This window comes from Jaculus jaculus, chromosome 1, assembly GCF_020740685.1.
Source record: "Jaculus jaculus isolate mJacJac1 chromosome 1, mJacJac1.mat.Y.cur, whole genome shotgun sequence".
NCBI classification, from domain to species: domain Eukaryota; kingdom Metazoa; phylum Chordata; class Mammalia; order Rodentia; family Dipodidae; genus Jaculus; species Jaculus jaculus.
Window position 1 is genome coordinate 247,630,222 of NC_059102.1, and position 21,327 is coordinate 247,651,548.

The 21,327-nt window shown below is 48.2% G+C and overlaps 1 protein-coding gene across 1 annotated transcript in view; it reads left to right on the forward strand.

The window, feature by feature from the left end:
- The window catches only part of Atp6v0d1 (ATPase H+ transporting V0 subunit d1), a 64,330-nt gene that overhangs the window by 36,628 nt on the left and 6,375 nt on the right, over positions 1-21,327 (forward strand). The window contains exons 2-3 of the mRNA XM_004661696.3: positions 12,504-12,675; positions 20,950-21,128. Coding sequence (XP_004661753.1) covers positions 12,504-12,675; positions 20,950-21,128 — 351 coding nt within the window. The remainder of the gene's footprint in view (positions 1-12,503; positions 12,676-20,949; positions 21,129-21,327) is intronic.

Below are 21,327 nucleotides of genomic sequence, written 5' to 3' on the forward strand. Positions count from 1 at the left end.
TGAGCCCGGGGTCCAGAGAAGAACTAGCCCCTGCCTTTCCAGAGCCCTTGCTGTCCTCGGGTGCCCTTGGGGCTGGAGGGGGAGGGGCATGCGCTAGGCCTGGGCTGGGTGGCCAGGTCTCCTGCAAAGTTCTCTACAAGTTCCAGGCCTCTCCCTGTGCTTGGATCCCACCCTCAGTCACATCCCCTCCTCCGCATCCCTCAGAGCAGGAAGCTGAGGAGGAGAGGGCGTCCTAACCCGCGTTTGTCCTAGCCCGCCTTGTCCTAGCCATGGCCAGGCCTGTCTGGAGGGCTTGGGGCTGCCAGCCATTGCGTCTGGGCGCCAGGTTTCTCCAACAGGGTCAGAACTGGTTTAGAAGCCCTGTGTGGTCCCCTCGTGGGCGAGCTGAGGGATCAGCCTGCCTGCCTCCCTCTAAGTCGCCTTCTTGGCTGGCAGGCTGTCCCTTTTCCTTGGGTCACAGGGAGATGTGGGGCTTGGCCAGGGAAAGTGGTCTGAAGCAGCCCTTTGACATTGTCCCTGGGGGCTTTTAAAAATGAGTTTCCTGGTAAGGAAGACTCCTCTAGCCTTGGGCAGTATTCTCAGTAGAGTCTCCCGGGTTTGCTGTGATCTGACAATCGCCAGCAGAAACCACCCAGCCGCCTGCATTCCAGCAGAGCTTGGAGCCGCGGCTTCCCCAGATGCAGTGTCAGCAGAATGCTGCAGCCAAAGCACAGGGGTGTTTGCTCTGAGGCCCATGCTAAGTCCCGGGGGGGGCATACAAAGGAGAGCTCCCCAGTTTTGCCCTGTTCAATCACAAGTACACATCCTAGCTTCCCTAGGAATGGCTGGTGTCACAAGTGATGCTAGAGGGACTTATTACTAAATCATGATAGTCTGAGCCCATATCCATGACAGGTGGACAGTGAGTGTTCAGGTAGCCTATAGGCCAGTTTCCTTGGGCTCTTCTGGGACTGCAGGCTGGGCAGTTGATTCTATATCTGAAATGCCTGTCACAGTCAAGACCTGTGAAAGAATGTGGTCAAGGAGGCACAAAGCAGGAGAGCAAAGGAGACCAGAGGCAGTCCACCAGGCTTGTGTGATATACTGGCCTGTATTACTCCAACAGTAGGAGTCTGAACAAGGGTCTAGTTCCATCTGACTTGTTGATAAGTCTGTGTAGTGGGCATGGCTGGGAGGTCCAGCACAGAAGTTACATCTGGTATGAACTGAGTCCATTGCATGGCTTATTCGTTTGTAGTTGAGTGAGCCTGAGGTAAGGACTCTCACCTGATCAATATCACACTTTGGGTGTAGAGTCACTGGGAGTTGGAGAGGATGCTTGGTAGTAGGGAAACTGCTGAGCTAGTCTTCTTAGGGAGAGAAGCCATGTGGAGCAAAGGCAGAGGCTGGGACAGAGGAAGTTTCATGCTACTGAGGAGCTCTTGAGGATCCCCAGTGGGAGGTGACGCTTTGCTTGGGGAAGCCTGTTAGAACATGTGCCAGGGCTCAGAAGGGCAGAGAACACACAGATCCCTATGGAAGCCTAGCACTTCAATGCTTTGGGCAGGAAGGATCAGGAAGCTGGGCTATTCTCCAAGGCCAGGCGTGCTGTCCTGAGAACTAGTGAGACACCTGGCCAGGAGGGGCCCCACTCTAAGAACTGAATTTTTCCCTGAAAACCTCCCTGTGCATCTAGCCTGGCCTCTGGACCCAAGCTATGAGCTAAAGAGGAATTCTCTAGGCCTGAAATGGGCTCTCAGCTGGCTGCATTGAATGCATTGATAAATGGGACAGGTTTACTGGCAGATGGTCTGACCCAGAATACCACATTCCAGCCCTAGCTCTAGACACTGTCTTTTCAGAGCTTTTCCTACTGGAGTTTTGGGCACTTGGTGAACCTGAACCAGAGCCTCCTGCCAGTGTTCTTATTCTTCCCCTATTATTACCATGTTTATTAATAGATAAATTTTTAAAAATATTTTTTTTTATTTATTTGAGAGAGAGAGATACAGAAATAGGCAGGTAGAAAGACATAATGGGCATGCCAGGGCCTCTAGCCACTGCAAACAAACTCCAGATGTGTGTGCCCCCTTGTGCATCTGACTTACGTGGGTCCTGGGGAGTCAAACCTGGGTCCTTTGACTTTGCAGGCAAGCACCTTAACCACTAAGCCATCTCTCCAGGCCCAGATAAAAAAAAATTTAAATCAGGGTATAAACATGACTTGATAAATGTAGGCTTTTTTCCCCCAGTACTTTAAGGTATACCAATTTGTATTATTGTTTGTTTCACACCCAGAAAACCCATTTCAGAAGCCAGATGTAGCAGTGCATGCTTTAATCCCAGCACTTGGGAGGCAGAGGTAGGAGGATCGCCATGAGTTTGAGGCCACCCTGATACTATATAGTGAATTCCAGGTCAGCCTGGACTAGAGTGAAATCCTACCTCAAAAAAAAAAAAATTAAATTTAAATTTTTGTTTAAATTATTTATTTATTTTGTTTTTTTCAGAGTAGGGTCTCACTCTAGCTGAGGCTGACCTGGCTGGAATTTACTATGTAGCCTCAGGGTGGCCTTGAACTCCCTATCTTTCTTCTTTAAAAATATTTTATTTAGGGCTGGAGAGAAGGCTTAGTGGTTAAGGTATTTGCCTGTGAAGCCTAAGGACCCAGGTTCGATTCCCCAGGAACCCATGTAAGCCAAATGCACAATGTGGCACATGTATCTGGAGTTTGTTTGCTGCGGCTGGAGGTCTTGGTGCACCCATTCTTTCCATCTGCCTCTTTCTCAAATAAATAAGTATTTATTTATTTGTAAACAGAGGGAGAGAGAAAATGGGTACACCAGGACATCTTGTCACTGCAAAAGAACTCCAGGTGTTTGTACCATCTTATGCATCTGGCTTTACATAGGCACTGGGGAATTGAACCTATACTATCAGGTTTTGCAAGCAAGCACCTCTAACAGCTGAGCTCTCTCTCCAGCCTGCTTTGTCTTTTAGTTTTTAAAATTTGTTTTTATTTGGGCTGGAGAGATGGCTTAGCGGTTAAGCGCTTGCCTGTGAAGCCTAAGGACCCCGGTTCGAGGCTTGGTTCCCCAGGTCCCACGTTAGCCAGATGCACAAGGGGGCGCACGCGTCTGGAATTCGTTTGCAGAGGCTGGAAGCCCTGGCGCACCCATTCTCTCTCTCTCCCTCTATCTGTCTTTCTCTCTATGTCTGTCGCTCTCAAATAAATAAATAAAAAATGAACAAAAAAAATTTAAAAAAAAATTTGTTTTTATTTGAGAGGGACAGAGACAGAAGGGGGGGGGGGGAGAGAATGGGCATGCCAGGGCCTCCAGCCACTGCAAATGAACTCCAGATGTGTGTGCCCCTTGTGCATCGGTCCTGGGGAATCAAGCCTCAAACTGGCATCCTTAGGCTTCACAGGCAAGCGCTTAACCACTAAGCCCTCTCTCAAGCCCTAAAAGTATTTTTTAACATTCATTTATTTGCAAACAGAGAGAGAGAGAAGTGGGACAGACAGAGAGAATGGCCTCCAGCTGCTGCACAGACTCAAGATGCATGCACCACTTTGTGCATCTGGCTTTTGTAGGTACTGGGGAATTGAACTTGGATCCTTAGGCTCTGTAGTCAAGCACCCCAACTGCTGACCCATCACTAGAGCCCTTTTTTATCTTTTTTAAAAATATCTATTTTTATTTTATTTGCAAGCAGAGAGAGAAAGAAAATGGGTGCGCCAGGGCCTTTAGCCACTGAAAACCAACTCCAGAGATGCATATGCCACTTTGGGTGTCTGGCTTTATGTGGATACTGGGGAGTTGAACCCAGATCATTTGGCTTGTCAGGCAAGTGCCTTAACAGCTGAGCCGAATTTCCAGCCCTCTTTTGTTTTTTCTTATCTTCCTTTTAAGACTGGATCTCATGTAAGGCTAGCTTTGAACTTACTATTTAGTGCAGATTGGAGTGGAACTCCTGATCCCCCTTGCCTCCACTTCCCAATTGCTGGGATTAAAGGCATATATTGCCTTGTTTGCCCTGCTCCATATTTATTTTCTTATTTTGCGTATGTGTGTGGGAATGGTGTGCACGTGCATATGCCCATGTGGCACTTTGTGCACTCATCCGTGATGAGGTACACTTTGCTGAAGTAGCTGGAAGGGGTGTCTGGTGTCCTATTTACCACTCTTCACCCATTCTTATACTTGAGTCAGAGTCTCATAAGTCTATTGATTCCAGTGTTTGTTTGTTTTTTTTTCACAAGCCCCAGTGATTGTCTGGTCTGTGATTTTTTTGTTGTTGTTTTGTTTTTTTATTTTTCAAGGTAGGGTCTCACTCTAGCCCAGACTGACCTGGAATTCACTATGGAGTCTCAGGGTGGCCTTGAACTCGCAGTGATCCTCCTCCCTCTGCCTCCCAGTAAAGGCGTGTGCCACCAAGCCTGGCTTGGTCTCTGATTTTTGATCCCCTACAAAGCTAAGGGAACACATATATATGGCTATACCTCATTGTTTGTTTGTGTCCTGAGGATCAAATTCAAGCCATCTTCCAAACCTCCTTAGACCTTCATGCTTGCACAGGAGGTCTTAACAGCTGAACCATCTCTCCAACCCCTTATTTAGTTATTTTTGAGGTAGGGTCTCACTCCAGCCCAGGCTGACCTAGAACTCATTCTATAGTTCCAGGCTGACCTTGATCTCAGCGATCCTCCTACCTCTGCCTCCCAAGTGTTGGAATTAAAGGCATGTGCCACCATGCCCACCTTGGGGCCTGAAGAGATGGCTCAGTGGTTGAGATGCTTGCCTGAAAAGCCTAATACCTGCATTCGATTCCCAAGTACCCATGTAAAGAAAGATGCAGTAGCACATGACCCTGGAGTTTATTTACAGCTGCTAGAGGTCCTGGCATGCACTCTTGCTCTTTTTCTCTCTTCCTCCCCATCTCTCTCTGCTCACAAATAAATAAAAAATATTTTAAAATTTTCCATTTGGGCTGGAGAGATTGCCCAGTGGCTAAGACATTTGTTTGCAAAGCCTAATGGTCCAGGTTCTATTCCCTAGTACCCACATAAAGCCACATGCACAAAGTGGCACATGCATCTGGAGTGCATTTGCAGAGGCTGGAGGCCCTGACGTGCCCCTTCTTTTCCCCTCTCACTCCCTTCCTTCCTTTCTTATTTATTTATTAATATTTTATTAATTTATTTGGGAGAGAGAGGAAGAGGCAGAGAGAAAGACAATGGGCACGCCAGGGCTTTCAGCCACTGCAAAGGAACTCCAGACACATGCGCCCCCTTGTGCATCTAGCTTACATGGGTCCTGGGGAATTGAACCAGGGTCCTTAAGCTTCACAGGCAAATGGCTTAACTACTTTCTTTTTTTTTTTTTTGAGGTAGGGTCTCACTCTAGCCCAGGCTGACTTGGAATTCACTATATAGGCACAGGGTGGCATCAAACTCACAGCGATCCTCCTACCTCTGCATCCTGAGCGCTGGGATCACTACACCTGGCTCTCTATTTTTTTAAGTATATTTTTATTTATTTATTGGGGGGGGGTAGAATAGCTTTCAGCCACTGGAAATGAACTCCAGACATATGTGCCACTATGTGCTTCTGGTTTACATGGGATCTGGGGAAACCTGGGTCCTTAGACTTCACAGGTTAAGTGCTTCAACCGCTATGCCATCTCTCTGGCCCCTGGCTCTCTATTTCTCTTTCTCTCTCTCTCTGTCTCCATCTATCTCTCTACTTGCCCATATTTCTTTTAAAAAGACTTGTGTACTTGCCCAATCTCAAGGATATTAAAATTTAGTACATGGAGCTCTCTAATAGAAATGCAGGTAATATACTACTATGGTAGTCACCATCAATTAGAGAGAGTTTTTCTGTAAAAAACAAACTGAATGATAAAATACTGACAGAACACCTTCTATTACATGTTTTACTCCAGAGTAACATGACTGATAGGGGCACATTGCACAGGCCCTACAGCAGAGACATAGAAGGGTGTGCACAAATTCTAGGCTAAAGTAAACCAAATGGCTTCTCTTTAACTTACTTTGCCTTCTTTTTATCCCCTTTAGAGTGGCCATGAGAGAAAAGTAGATATGAATGGCAGAGCAAAGGTGAAAACAATAGTTTCACCTTCAGGCCTCAGAAGATTAAGGTGTACTTTGTGAGTACCCAGGAGCCACAGAGAACATGAGTCCTGCTTGGCACTTAGTCCTGGACATGTAGGTGGAACATATGCACTCCAGTGCTGGTATACTCTCCCTCCATGCTCTTCAGTATCCTATAGTACATCTGCCTGCAAACTGGTACTATTCTCATAGGATGTCGTAGAAGGGACATCACAGAGGTCCCTGATGTCTGAGGGGTCATATGTTCTACCTCTCCTTCTCTTGAAGCAGTCCTGGATCATATGGCCTTCTGGGCAACACCTGGGTTCCATCCCCATTCCTTCATAGGTCCTTTCTCAGCCACTGTCCTTGGTACTACCATTATATCAAAACCCAGGAATAACTTTCCTGCCATATTTATCCTCTCTCATTTTTCATTTCTACAGTAGCTTACTGAACACAAGCATAGACCATGTTATACTCTGTTCTAGGGTCTGGAGTACCACACTGAGCCAGAGTCCTTGTCCTCATGGCACTTATATGCCCTACATTCACTGGGATTAAGTACTTCTTGGAAAAAATGACACAGAAGCTGGGCATGGTGGCACACACCTTTAATCCAAGCACTTGGAAGGCAGAAGCAGGAGGATTGCCATGAGTTTGAGGCCAGTCTGGGCTAGAGCGAGACACTGCCTCGAAAAACCAAAAGGAAAAAAATGACACAGGTGAGGGGTCAGAGTAATGGGGCTGCAGGAGAGACCTGGGACCTGGGGCTGTTTGAGGACTGATCAGAAGGAAGAAAAGGAAATCAGCCATCTTTGTCCCAACTAGGAATAGAGAAAGGCTGTTAGGGTTGGGTATGACTGAGGTGAGAAGAAGATGCAAGGAGATGATGATGTGGTGACCCCATCCCAGTAGGGACTCTCACTTGAAACGAAATAGGCACATGAGAGGGCTTGAGGCAGATAAGAAAAATAGTTGCTTTATGGCTTTTCTTTTGTTTTTTCAACGTAGGGTCTCACTCTAGCCCAGGATGACCTAGAATTCACTATGTAGCCTCAAACTCACGGCGTTCCTCCTACCTTTGCTGGGATTAAAGGTGTGCTCCACCATGCCAGCTGTTGTTTGTTTTTTTTTAATGGACAAATGCTTATATGATAGAATATGCTAAAGTTATTTATTTATTTATTTGAGAGAGCATGAGAGAGAAAGAGGCAGACACAGAAAGAGGGAGAGAGAAAGAATGGGCATGCCAGGGCCTCCAGCCATTGCAAACAAGCTCCAGACGCATGTACTACCTTATACATCTGGCTTACATGGGTCCTGGGGAGTTGAACCGAGGTCCTTTAGTTTTGCAGGCAAATACCTTAACCGCTGAGCCATCTCTTTAGCCTTTTTTTTTTAAACTTGAAAAATAAAAAAAGGCAGAGAGAGAGAGAGAGAGAGAGAGAGAGAGAATGGGCATGCCATAGCCTGTAGTTACTGAAACAAACTCCAAATGCATTTGCTACTTTGTGCATCTGGCTTATGTTGGGTCCTGAGGAATTGAACTTAGGTCTTTAGGCTTTTGCAGGCAAATGCCTTAACCACGAAGCCATGTCTCCAGTGTCCCACTCTCCTGTTTTTTTTTTTTTGTTTGTTTGTTTTATTTTGTTTTTAAGGTAGGGTCTCACTCTAGCCCAGGCTGATGTGGAATTCACTATGTAATCTCACAGTGGCCTCGAACCCACAGTGATCCTCCTACCTCTGCCTTCCAAGTGCTGGGATTAAAGGCGTGTGTCACCATGCCCAGCCATTAAATGTTTAGTTTTGCAAAGGAGAGAGAGAGAAAATGCATGGATGTACCAGGGCCTCTTGACACCACTCACTGCACACAAGCTCCAGATGCATGTGCCACCTTGTATATCTGGCTTTATATGGGTAGTGGGGAATCAAACCCAAGACTGCAGTCTTTGCATCTCATCAGCCCTGCTTTATGTTTTTAAAGGCTCACTCTGTATGGCAGGAGAGATGGCTTAGCAGGCAAGAGTGCTTGACACAAGAATGAGGGCCTGAGACCACATGAGTTGGATTCCTCAGGACCCATGTAAGTGTCTGGGTGTGGTCACACATGTCTGTAACCCCAATCCTGTGGGGAATTGAGACCAGAGCATTGTTGGAGTGAACTCTGTAGCTCTACCCTCAGAGTGAGAGTCTCTGTCTCAAGGAAGTGATGGGTGACAGAGGAAGGACACCACACATTCTCTTCTGGCCTCTGAGCACATTTGCTCATACATGTGCATATACCACAAATACATACATAGTTCACACCACACATAACTGCACAGACATACACACTAGATTACTGTAAATAAGATGGGTGTGGTCACACACATTTATAATCCCGACACTCTAGTACTAGCATTTAGGAAGTTTACGTAAGAGGATTCAAAGTTTGAGGCTAGTCTGGGATACATAGTGAGTCCCAGGCTAGCCTGGACAACATAACATGAGACTGTCTCAAAAAGTAAAATAGGGGGCTGGAGAGATGGCTTAGCGGTTAAGTGCTTGCCTGTGAAGCCTAAGGACCCCGGTTTGAGGCTCAATTTCCCCAGACCTACGTTAGCCAGATGCACAAGGGGGCGCACGCATCTGCAGTTCATTTGCAGGGGCTGGAGGCCCTGGTGCGCCCATTCTCTCTCTCTCTCTGCTTCTTTCTCTCTCTGTTACTTTCAATAAATAAATAAATAGAAATTAAAAAAAAAAGTAAAATAGGAGCTGGAGAGATGACTCATTAGTTAAAGGCACTTGCTTGCAAAGTGCCTCCTACTGCTGCAAACGAACTCCAGATGCATGTGCTTTACATAGGAACTAGGGAATTGAACCCAGGCCATTAGGCTTTGCACACAAGTGCCTTTAACTGCTGAGTCTCTCCAGCCCTAAAATAATAAAACTTTTTTTTTTTTTTTCAAGGTAGGGTCTTGCTGTGGCCCAGGCTGACTGTGTAGTCTCAGGCTTGTCTCAAACTCAAGGCAATTCTCCACCTTTGCCTCCTGAGTACTGGGATTAAAGGCGCATGCCACCTGGCCACAAATAATAAAACTTTTAAAAAAAGATATTTCTGATCACCATGTGGACAATAGACTAGGGGAAGGGGCAAGAGCAAAGGCAAAGCCTGGAAACTTGTGGGTTGTTGCATGACCCCACCTGTCTTCCTCCCAGGGCTCTTCTGTTCTGTCTCTTTCCTTTTCCATCACCTTTGTCCCTAAAAGCTCAGGAGAGCCCTTAGGCTAGTCTGTCTACCTCCTACCACTGCTAAGGTTAGCCCTTCATTCCCTCCCTCCAGATTCACCCTCAGCTGATGCCTCTGCCCTCAGTCACTTTTCACTCACATCAAGAAGGAAACGTCATGCTTTCAGTTCCTACCCTCTGCTGTATCCCTCCTTGGCATGGTCTTTCCTGCTCAGTCCTGTTTTGCTACTTTCACTCTTGTTTCCTAACTGATAGTTCTTTTTTCTGGGGTGGAGGGGGGTAAGGTCTCATTCTAACTCAGGCTGATGTGGAATTCACTCTGTCGCTCTATAGTCTCATGGTGGCTTTGAACTCACAGCAGTCCCTCTGACTCCCAAGTACTAGGATTAAAGGCATGTGCTACCACAGCCAGCTGGTATTTTCTTTTTTAAAAAAAAATATTTTCTTGCTGGGCATGGTGGCATACTCCTTTAATCCCAGCACTTGGGAGGCAGAGCCAGGTGGATCACCATGAGTATGAGGCTACCCTGAGATTACATAGTAAATTCCAGGTCAGCCTGAGCTAGAGTGAAACCCTACCTTGAAAAACCAAAAAAAAAAAAAAAAAAAAAAAATTATATATATATATGTGTGTGTGTGTGTGTGTGTGTGTGTGTGTGTGTGTGTATAATTAAGAAAGAGAGAGAGAAAGAAAGGCAAATAGAGAATGGGCCTCTAGCCACTGCAGACAAACTCCATATGCATGTACCACCTTGTGCATCTGGCCTATATGGGTACTGGGGGATTGAACCTGGGTCCTTAGGCTTCACAGGCAAGCACCTTAATCGCTAAGCCATCTATCCCCCCCTTTTTAAAAAAATGTATCTCATATCTAAATGTTTTATCCCTTAAGCCCTAAGGCCCTACAGGGCAGGGTCTATATTGTATTCTGCTTCAGGTTAGGGTCTCAGAGTCTCTGGGTTTAAAAAAAAATTATCCAATTTTTAAAATTTTTTTGTTTATAATTTATTTATTTGAGAGTGACAGAGAGAGAGAATGGGCATGCCAGGGCTTCTAGCCACTGCTAATGAACTCCAGATGAATGTGCCCCCTTGTGCATCTGGCTAACGTGGGTCCTGGGGAATCGAGCCTCAAACCGGGGTCCTTAGGCTTCACAGGCAAGCGCTTAACCACTAAGCCATCTCTCCAGCCCAAAATTATCCATTTTTTGAGAGAGAGAGAGAAAGAGAAGCAGGTAGAGAGAAAGAGAGAGAATGGGCACACCAGGGCCTCCAGCTACTGCAAATGAACTCCAGACACATGTACCCCTTATGCATCTGGCTTATGTGGGTACTGGGGAAGTGAACCTGAGTCCTTGGGCTTCTCAGGCAAATGCCTTAACTGCTAAGCCATCCCTCCAGCCTGGCTGTGGGTTTTATTTTATTTTATTTTTTTCTTTTTTTTTAATATTTTTTTTGTTCATTATTTATTTATTTATTTGAGAGCTACAGACACAGAGAGAAAGACGCATAGAGGGAGAGAGAGAATGGGCGCGCCAGGGCTTCCAGCCTCTGCAAACGAATTCCAGACGCGTGCGCCCCCTTGTGCATCTGGCTAACGTGGGACCTGGGGAACCAAGCCTCGAACCGGGGTCCTTAGGCTTCACAGGCAAGCGCTTAACCGCTAAGCCATCTCTCCAGCCCATGGGTTTTATTTTTATTTGTTTATTTTTTTGGCTTTCCGAGGTAGAATCTCACACTATGTAATCTCAGGGTGGCCTCAAAACTCATGGTGATCCTCCTACCTCTGCCTCCCAAGTGCTGGGATTAAAGGCATGCACCACTGCGCCCGGCTAGGTGGCTGTGGGTTTCAAATGGCATGTTGTATTGAGGTTTCTCAACCTTTTCATCTTTTTTGTTTGTTTGTTTGTTTTACAAGGTAGGATCTCAACTCTAGCCCAGGCTGACCTGGAACTCTACAGAGTGAGACCCAGGCTGGCTTGAACTCGTTCCTATCCTCCTACTTCAGCCTTCTGAGTGCTGGAATTAAAGGCAGGTACCATCACACCCATCCTAGCCTTGTCATTATTATACAATTAGACTATTATATATAGCCACTCATCTTATTACAAATATTTTATTTATTTATTTATTTTTGAGGTAAGGTCTCACTCTAGCCCAGGCTGACCTGGAATTCACTATGTAGTCTCAGGGTGGCCTTAAACTCAAGGTGATCCTCCTACCTCTGCCTCCCAAGTGATGGGATTAAAGGCCTGGCTTTTTTCTTCTCCAAGGTAAGATCTCCTTCTAGCCCAGGCATTAAGATGTACATGCATGCATGTATGTATACACACACACACACACGTACATATATATGTACAGTTTGTTTTTTTTTTCAAGGTAGGGTTTCACTCTAGTTCAGGCTGACCTGGAATTCACTATGTAGTCTCAGGGTGGCCTTGAACTGTTGGCAATCCTACCTCTGCCTCCCCGAGTACTGGGATTAAAGGCGTGCACCACCATGCCTGACATTAAAAATATTTTTAAGGGATTAAGTGATTGATTGGAGCAATTGCTCAGTGGTTAAAGGAGCTTTCTTGCAAAGCCTGATGGTCTGGGTTTTCTCAGTACCTATGTAAAGCCAGATGTACAAAGTGGTACATGCATCTGGATTTTGTATGCAGTGGCAGGAGGCCCTGGCACACCCATACTCAGTCTGTCTGCCTCTTTCTCTCTCTCTCTCTCTCAAATAAATAAAATAAAAATATTTATGTTTGTGCACGTGTGTGGGGGAGGGCATACCAAGGTATCTAGCTGCTGTAAATGAATGTCAGATGCCACTACTACTTTTCTCACATCTGGCTTCATTTGGGTGCTGGGGAACTTAATCTGGGCCTCAGGCTTTGCGAGCAAGCACCTTTAACTGCTGAATTATCTCCTTATTCCATTTATCCTAATTTTGTTTGTATTCTGGGGCCCAGTTGGCTGGATTGTGGTCCTACAATTTGGAGCATGGTTAGGGCCTTAGTCTGGCTGCCTATAATGGGTTCTGAACCAACAGGGAGATGGAAGTCAGGGTAGCAGCAGGACACAATTTCAAGGGAGAGGCTGGATCCAGAGTTGGGTGGGGAAGGGAACTTAGGGTGCTGGGAAAAATTCAGCAAGACTAGCCCACACTCTCTACCCTTGAATTTCAGACTTGAAGCTACACCTACAGAGTACCGACTATGGCAACTTCCTGGCCAATGAGGCCTCACCTCTGACAGTGTCAGTCATTGATGACAGGCTCAAGGAGAAGATGGTAGTAGAGTTCCGCCACATGAGGAACCATGCCTATGAACCCCTTGCCAGCTTCCTGGACTTCATTACGTGAGTGAGCCTACAGTGTTGGGCAGGGTAGTTATACCTGCAGAAGCTGGCAACAGCATGGCTTAGGCCAGCTGCTTTGGTGCCTCTGTCAGCTGTCAGACCTGATGACAGCTCTGTCAGGCCAGCTGTCATTTAAAGAATGTCTTTAATAGCCGGGAGTGGTGGCGCACGCCTTTAATCCCAGCACTTGGGAGGCAGAGGTAGAAGGATCACTGTGAGTTCAAGGCCACCCTGAGACTCCATAGTGAATTCCAGGTCAGCCTGGGCTAAAGTGAGACCCTACCTTGAAAAATCAAAAAAAAAAAAAAAAAAAAAGTCTGTCTTTAGCATCCTCTCAGGTTGTTTAACTGGGCTAGTAGTCATTCAAGAACCTGGACCTTCAGGTCACAATCTATAAAATGGGGTCATTGGTCTCTTTTAGAGGTTAAAAAGATTATGGAAAATGGAAAAAAAAAAAGATTATTGAAAATGGGAACCTCTCTCCCTTTTTTTCACTTATCCTATAGCATACACTCTTAGCACTCACCAGGCCTCACACCTTCATGCTAGGATCAAGGTTTAGGCAGGTTAGACAGCTCTGAAGAGCCTGGCTCTTGGTAAGGGTCATACAGTTTTTCTGGCCCTGCTAGGGCTTAGGCCCAATTTCTATCTGCTCTGCTTGTGTCAGGGAGACTGGGTCCGGAGTTTAATACATTGCTTCAGGTGGGCAAGCCACCGTGTTTATTACCCTTAACTTACCAGCTTCCCCATCATGACCTTTGGCTAGGGTTCTGCCTATGCTCGTCTAGAGAAGCTGAGCAGAGGAGAGGATACCTGTACTGGGCTTGTATATCCTGTGGACTCAGAATGGTAGAGGGGCTCCTTCTGAGCAGTGGTCCAGGAGCCATGGTCCAGAGGTTAGTGAACAAAGAATGGTCCCAGCCCAGGTGGCTGCCTCATGCAGATGGTGAGCAGGCAAGGATCATAAACTCAGATACCTGAGGAGCTCAAGGAAGCTGAGCTAGGAAGCTAGCCCTCTTAGCCACAGGTGTTCTTCCCCAGTGCCACTTCCCCTCATGGGGATCCTAGCTAGGCCCAAACTCACACTGCATTATTCCCTGCAAAGTTATGGCAACATGAATTTAACTAGGGCAGAAGGCCACAGATAGAATATATCATATGCTGCCACATTGGGAGGTGGGGTCCATACAGCAGTCTAGCATCCATCAGCTAACCCCTGACCTGGGTCTGTGTCCCCCACCTCAAGGCAAGAGGACATACCAGGAAGCAATGCATTTATTGCCAGAGCCCAACCTCACCTTCGGCTTGTTTACACAAAGCTTCTTAGCTTCCTGGTGAATGTTCTGGTCTTGCCAGCTAAACTGGCCGGAAGAAGCTTGACCCCATGCCAGCAGTGGTCAGAGAATAGATGTTATCCATCTTGCTGCCCATTTGCCCACCTGCCTGTGCATCTACCCTGACTTGTCTTGGTGTCAGCCTGCCAGGCCACAAAACTGGAGAGGGCCCTGAGCGTGACTGAGACTGAGCAGCTGCCAGCTCTTTGCTGGAGGTTGGCTGCAACACTAAGTATGCCTAAAGCAGCCAAGTGCTATCCTGTGGCAGGCTGTCCGAATCCACCACTTCCCGCCCCTTCCATTCATGGGTGATTGTGGCTTACAGCCTTCCCATCCACTTACTCCTGCCCTCACTCAGGAACAGCTCAGCAGCCACGTGTCAGCCCGTCTGAGCCTGTGACTGCTCGTTCTCTGACCTCTTCATCTTCAGTGACCAGATCCTTTGCTCTCCAAATCAGCCACCCCCCATGGAAAGCTGCCTAAGGCCATGTCACCACCTGGAATTACTTCACCCCTGAAATTGCTGAGTCAGACACCCCTTCTCCACCCACAGCTTTCAGGTCCTCGAACCCACTCTCAGTCCCTTGTGAGGCACGGGTTCTGGTGAACTCAGCAGGACACTGGGCTTTGCTTCTTCCCCTGCTGCCTCTGTGTCTTCATTTCCCACCGTCCCCAGCTGAGTTTCCCTGGTCCATCATTCAACCTCTCTTCTGCCAACATCTGCAATTCTCTTGGCTGCCCGACTCATGGTCCCGCCCGGCTGGCAGCCCCCCAGCCCTGGAGGAATCCCAGAGCCTCCAGCCTGGAGCTGTCCTCCCCCCACCTTCACTGCGGGGAGCAGAGTGGGGGAAGCTAGCCATTAGGGGGGTCATTCTTGCTGCCAGACATGCATGCTCACCCACTCAGCTAGCCTCAGCTTGTCTCTGCCCAGCAGCCTCTTGTTCTCCTTACTTGGCACCCTGAAGCCCCCCCCCCCCCACCATCTTAAACATCATCTCTTTCCTTCCCTCAGCCTCCTCATCTCTGGGCAGATGGCCTGCCTTCTTTATAAAGACAGTAGAAGCCAGTATACTTCCCAGCACTGCATCTGCACCCCATCCCCAGGCCCATTCTAGTGGAAGTGCTCTCCTTACTCCAGCATTCTTCCACCAGCAGCCTGATCACCTACCCTACTTCCTGGACCCCGAGTGCCACTTCTCTTTACTTCTGTCTATGCGTGTATCTTCCCTTCCAGCTCCCTCCCATCTGCTTCTAATACTATTCCCTGAATCTCTAGTACCATTAAACTCTTAAAAACTCATGGGGAAGCCGGGCATGGTGCTGCACACCTTTAATCCCAGCACTTGGGAGGCAGAGGTATGTGGATCGCCATGAGTTCGAGGCCACCTTGAGACTACATAGTGAGTTCCAGGTCAGCCTGGACTACTGTGAGACCCTATCTTGGGGGGAAAAAAAACATGGTGGGCTGGAGAGATGGCTTAGCAGTTAAGATGCTTGCCTGCAAAGCTCAAGGACCCAGGTTCAATTCCCCAGGTCCCACATAAACCAGATGCACAAAGTGCCACATGTGTCTGGAGTTTGTATTGACTAGAGGCCCTGGTGTGCCCATTCTCTCTCTCCCTCTCTTTGTCTCTAATAAATTTTTAAAAATTAAAAAAAAAGAACCTCATGGGGCCTATACTCTTACATTCCTTATCTTTTCTCTCACCTACCCCTGTCTCTTCAGCCTCCAGTCAGTTTCCAGGAGTACTATTTTTCCACCATAAGACCCTGGGTAGCATCACCCTGGCCTTCATGTGCCCAAGGTCTCTAGGCTTGGCCACTGGGTATCATCTATCCTTCAGCAGCCTCTTCCTCCTCCTCATGATATCTCACTTAACTCCTACCTCCCTAACTGTTCTTCCTCTTCTACTGCTCCAGGAGGTCATCCCAAATGTGAGGAGAATTGCAGAAAGAGATGGATGAAGCCTTCCTCTGGGGCCTATGTCAAAAGAGTTCCCTAGACTGGGGACTGGTTGTCCTGGGGAGGAGGTGACTACTTGGTTGAGGGGAAATGTGTTTAAGCAAATAACTAAGGGAAGGTGTCTAGGCTGAAGGAACTATATGTCCTGAGTAGTAATCAAGGATCTCCTGGGCCTGTGTTGCCCACAACAGCCTGCAAGTATGGCCACCTCCAGGAGGGAGGAATCTACCCTAGAAATGCCCAGATGACTATGCCAAAAGAGACAAGTGCCATTCTGTGGAGATGGAGTCAGCTAGAGACTGCCACAGACAAAGCTGGCTCACTTGGACATAGAGATTGGCACAACCATAGAAATCACTCACCTTCACCTTAGAGAGCCTCTGATTTGGGAACTGCCCCAGGATGGCTGGATAGACTTTTGCAGGAGGTAATGCGACCCCTGTTACTGAAGGTGTGCAAGCAGAAGCTGGTGAAGGCTTTCCCTGTCCTTCTGAGTGAAAGCGAACATGCAGTGCTTTTGTAGGTCACAGCCAGCTGACAGCCATAGTACTTGATTGGGGTGCCAGTGCCAGGAGAGAGATGTGTGATTGTAGGGAGATGGTGCCACTGGTGTTGCTGAGAGGACAGATGGCCGCAGTAGAGGCCACTATCTGTCATGAGGCATACAGTCTAAGTGGGATGCTCCCCCCTCCCGAGTTAGACTTGCCAGTGTGTGGTCTTGAGATGATCTAGCTCACTTTTATGGTGCTAACATGTTAATATGTCAGTGAACACATTAACCTGCCAGGCCCAACCATTAACTTACGATGTGACTTGGAATAAAGCCTCTTTTTTTGTTTGTTTGTTTTTTTTTTTTAATCTTTGAGGAGACCTTGATCTGGGCTATTCCATGATAGTTTACCACAAGAGTCAGCTGTAGAAGAGAAGCTGGGAGAGTTGTTTGTAGAAGTAAGCCTGGTCTCTAGAAAGTGCTAGGTGGGCCCTAAATGCCCTTGTCTTTGGGAATGAGCCTCCCTGGCAGAGGCCCTCCCCAATGTGTAACACCTGCCTCCAGCCCAAGTGTCCAGTGGCAGTACCTGTGTGTGTGTGTGAAACCTGTACCATCCCATATTTCTCCTCACTGTTACCAGCCAGGATAGGAAGGCAGTTTTGTCCCAGGATAATGGATCTGCCTAGCACATCTGCCACCCTCCCCAGGACATCTCGTCACCACCTTGGGGACTTGGTCACATAGGGGTATCAGATTTTCCCGGGCCTCCTTACCCTAACCTGCCAGCCCTCACTGTCAAGCTAGATTTGTAGGATTGCAAGTCTCTGCAGAGCAGGGCCCTACTAATGCTGTGGTTTCTGTCCTCTGGGCTATAACTGGATCCTATTAGCACTGACTCTTTTCTTGAGCGCTTGAGGATGAGCACTACTGTGAAGGGCTCATCAAGGTCCTTAAGGCTCAAGCCAGTGGGAAGACCAAACTGGACCTTGGAGGAGGGGCAGGATTTTAATGAGGAGAAGGCCAGAGCCTCACTAGCTCTTCTATGGACTACATTGCACTCATCCTAATTGCAGAGGGGAAACTGAGGTTTGAGAGCTGCTGTGCTAAGGCCACAGCTGATGCTTCTGTTCATTTTTAGGCCTGGGTGGGGCTTTTCAGGACCCAGATGTAATTCAGTACAGATATTATCACTGGCAGCAAATGAAGGTCCCCTGATGGGGGCTGCAGGTGGACAAGTTGGCAGGAGTACCCAGTCATGGCTTCCTGGCCCCAGGACTGACAAGCCATGCTGCTCCAGCAGGTGGCACCAAAAAGGCACAGTGGAAGGGCAGGGTTGGCTTAGGGACTTTGAAGGCTTCTTGGAGGAAGTAGCTTCCTAAACTCCAGCCTGAGACTTCTGGGGGCCCAAAGTGTTTGGGAGGCACTGGGCAAGGGAGAGTCTCAGGGCAGAGGATTACAGGCTGCCCTACCCCCCACCCCAAAAGGGCCTCTGGCCTGGCGGGCAGCCGGCCATCCACTCCCCAGCTGTCTTCCCCTGGAGGAAGATGCTGACCAGCTGGAACTTCATTCTCTCCTATTGAGGCCAAATGAGGGGAGAAATGGTAGAGTGGATCTCTGGGGGCAGGGAGGTAGCTGCTGAAGCCAGGCAAGAGAGAAGAGGACGGTAGAAAGGCTTCAGCATATGGCTAAGTCTTATCATCTCTGTCAGACCTGTCCTGCCTTCCATCTCCTAGAAAAAAGGGATTCTGACTTTCACTGAGCAGGGAGGGAAAGCAGGGGCCTCTGTTGCTGCAGCCTTGCAGTTGGCTCAGAAGGAGGGAAGTGCTGGGCCTGGTACAGGATAGAGGCTGGCCTGGTAAGAGGCCTTGGAAGGGGGTGGTAAGTGCCATGATTGTGAGTGGCCCTTACTTGGCCCAGCATCCTCTGTGCTCTGTGCTTGACTAAGGCAGCAAGAGAGAGTAAGGAGGAGTTTAGAAAGGTTGAGAGCTACAACCAGCTTCCACATGTACTGTCTGGGTCAAAAATCAATCACAACTAATCTGGTCCATTTAACTGGAGGTCAGACAGTAGTGCAGCCAGGTGACAGCATCTTCCCACAGGGTTCTGTTCTGAGGCCAGGCAAGGACCTTCAGGAGTACCAGAATGCCTTATTTTGGCTGACTCCAGCATAAACAGATACCTTGAATTGTGAGCACAAGAAACTAGGTTTAGAAAGAGACAACTTGCTTGTAAGGATACCTCTAAGAAGATAAGAAAAGGCCTATAGAGCCAGAACATTGGGTCCTGGCCATAGGTGAATGTGTATGGACATTGGTTGTGGGGACCGAGCTCTTCTACTTATGTTATGACAGGTCCTGTGGCGTGCTCACTCTGGATCTTACCTGTCATGACACTGAGGCTGGTGGTTGTGGTATCACTAGGATAATGTAGGCCCAAGGAATATGCTGGTCTCCTCCCTGTCTGAAGAGTATGAGAGATAAAAGAGCATTTTAGTCTCAAGGTTGTCATCTTTGTGGCTGTCTTTGGTAGTGCAGTGGTTGCGGTGGGGTTGGGTGGAGTGCCAGAAGTACTGCATGGGGTGGTGGATATGCCCTGGTCTAAGTGAGATACAGAAAACCTCAAAGACAGGAGGTGTGTGCTGTCCAGGGTAGAGGAAATGAAAGCCAGGTCTGGAGACCAAGGCATAAAGTTCTTGTGGGCTCACTCTGCAGTCCCTCCACTCTGTTAGTTCCATGGGCTCAGGGGCAGGAGGATGATTATATAGGCCTCTTGGCTTGTAGATGCAAATGAGCCCTGCCTGAGGCCCTTAATTTGGGAAGGGACACCAGTTTTTTTCTCAGTGTACATCTTGTAACTGACCCAGTCAGACTAGGGGTGGAAAGTGGGCAGCTCCCTGGCCCCAGGCCCAGGAGACCAGAGTTCATAACAGGCCCCTGAGCTTTGTTGGAACTGGGGGGAATTTACAGCAAAATAAAGTACAGGGAGTTGGGGTCAAGCTGGGACAGGAGCTGGGGCCTTTTTCTGAACTTCCCTGGAGGGCCTTGTTGGGAGCACCTAATGGCTAGACCTCTTCTGACCTGACCACTTCCACTCAGGACCTGTCCTAAACAAGCTTAGCACTGGGTGCTCAAGATCTGTCATAGGGTTGGGGTTTAGCTCTAGCACTCCTTGAAGCAGACAGGACCTGTGTTCAAGACCCAACTCACATCAGCTTCCACTTCAGTTCTCACCTTTCCATGACTCAGGCTGGCCTTTGAGGACATTACCCTGAGGCCTTATCTAACTCCCTTGTCTCCTAAGTGTATCCCTAGTAACAAGACAGGCTATTGCAGCCTGACTAAGGCTGGGAGCCTTTCCACTTCTGTATAACATCACCCCACCACCACCACTACCAATAGGTGATTTTATAGAACCTTCTGCCCCAGCCTCTTTGTGGCCATGTCTTTGGCTAGAGACGGAGCCTTGTTTTTTGCCAAGTCTGAACTGGGTAGCCCCACCTTCCCCAGCTCCACAGCCCCCTCTGCTGCTCAAGGATGTTCCAGGGCTGGTCCTTTCAGGAAATAGCCTAGGAGAGCCTTGGCTTGGGGCTGACCTAGGCCTCAGTCTGCTAGGTCTCTGAATCGCATATAGGCTCTTCTGGATAGATACTTGGCACTGGCTTCAGGCCCCAAGGAGGAGAGTGGCTCTATGCCTTCAAAGTGGAGCTGTGCATGTTGGCCTGACCCAGTCCTTCACTGTAGCTCTTCCCTGGCCTTTCCTGAAGAAGCCTTACCCCAGCCTTTCTTGTCTTCCTCCTCTGCACCTCAAGGAGCCAGAGTGGCCCTAACTGGACTGTGATACCCTGCTTTATGTCCCTTTTATGGATCCCTGGTTCTTGATGTGAAGTGAGGACACTTAGCCTGTCCTGAGCCTAGTCTCCAGGTACCCTCTTGCTGACAGCACTGCCCTGCCAGTTATCTGTACCCTTCCTCTCCCTCTGCCAGTCCTGATGGCGCTCAGTTCCTCAAATGCAGCCTCAATCAGTATGTGCCTCTAGGTCTTTGCACACATTGTTCCCTCTTCCTAGAACACACTTTCATCTCCCAGTCCTTTTATCTTTTCTGACCACACCTACCCTTGGGCTGGGTTGCATGCTTCACCGGCAGGTGCCCACAACTCTTGTAATCTGTTGGAATACCACTCATACTGTAGGGGAGCTGCTAGTATCCTAGCCATTCATTGAGTGGGAGTCTTCCATCCCCCTCAAGGGAGAGACTATGTCTCTCCTGTGTTCCTGGTTCTGAGTGGGGGTCAGGAACTTGATAGGAACGCGGGCAGGGAAGAATCTAAGGCTAGATCCTGTGGAGTCTGTCTGTAGTACCCATGCACCAGCATTTATGCTTAGGGCCTGCTGGCCCATGCAGGGTGGGAACAAGGGCATGATGTTAGACCAGGTCTTCCAAGACCTCCATCCTAATGGATTGCCTTGCTGTTGTCTCTTTCCACAGTTACAGCTACATGATCGACAACGTGATCCTGCTCATCACAGGCACATTGCACCAGCGCTCCATTGCTGAGCTTGTGCCCAAGTGTCACCCACTAGGCAGCTTTGAGCAGATGGAGGCTGTGAACATCGCGCAAACACCTGCAGAGCTCTACAATGCCATTCTGGTGGACACACCCCTGGGTGAGCTACTGAAGTGGAAATGAGCTGGGCAGTAGACTCAGTGTCAGTGTATCAGTGGGGGCTCTGTTGATGATGAGAGGTGGGGTGACCCTGAAGCAGAAAGCAAGACCCTGTCTGCTGCTACTGACATTATGGAAAGAGGAGTGAGAGAGAGGTTTGGAGTCTTGGGAGTTTTGACAAACTATGGCCCCAAGCAGGG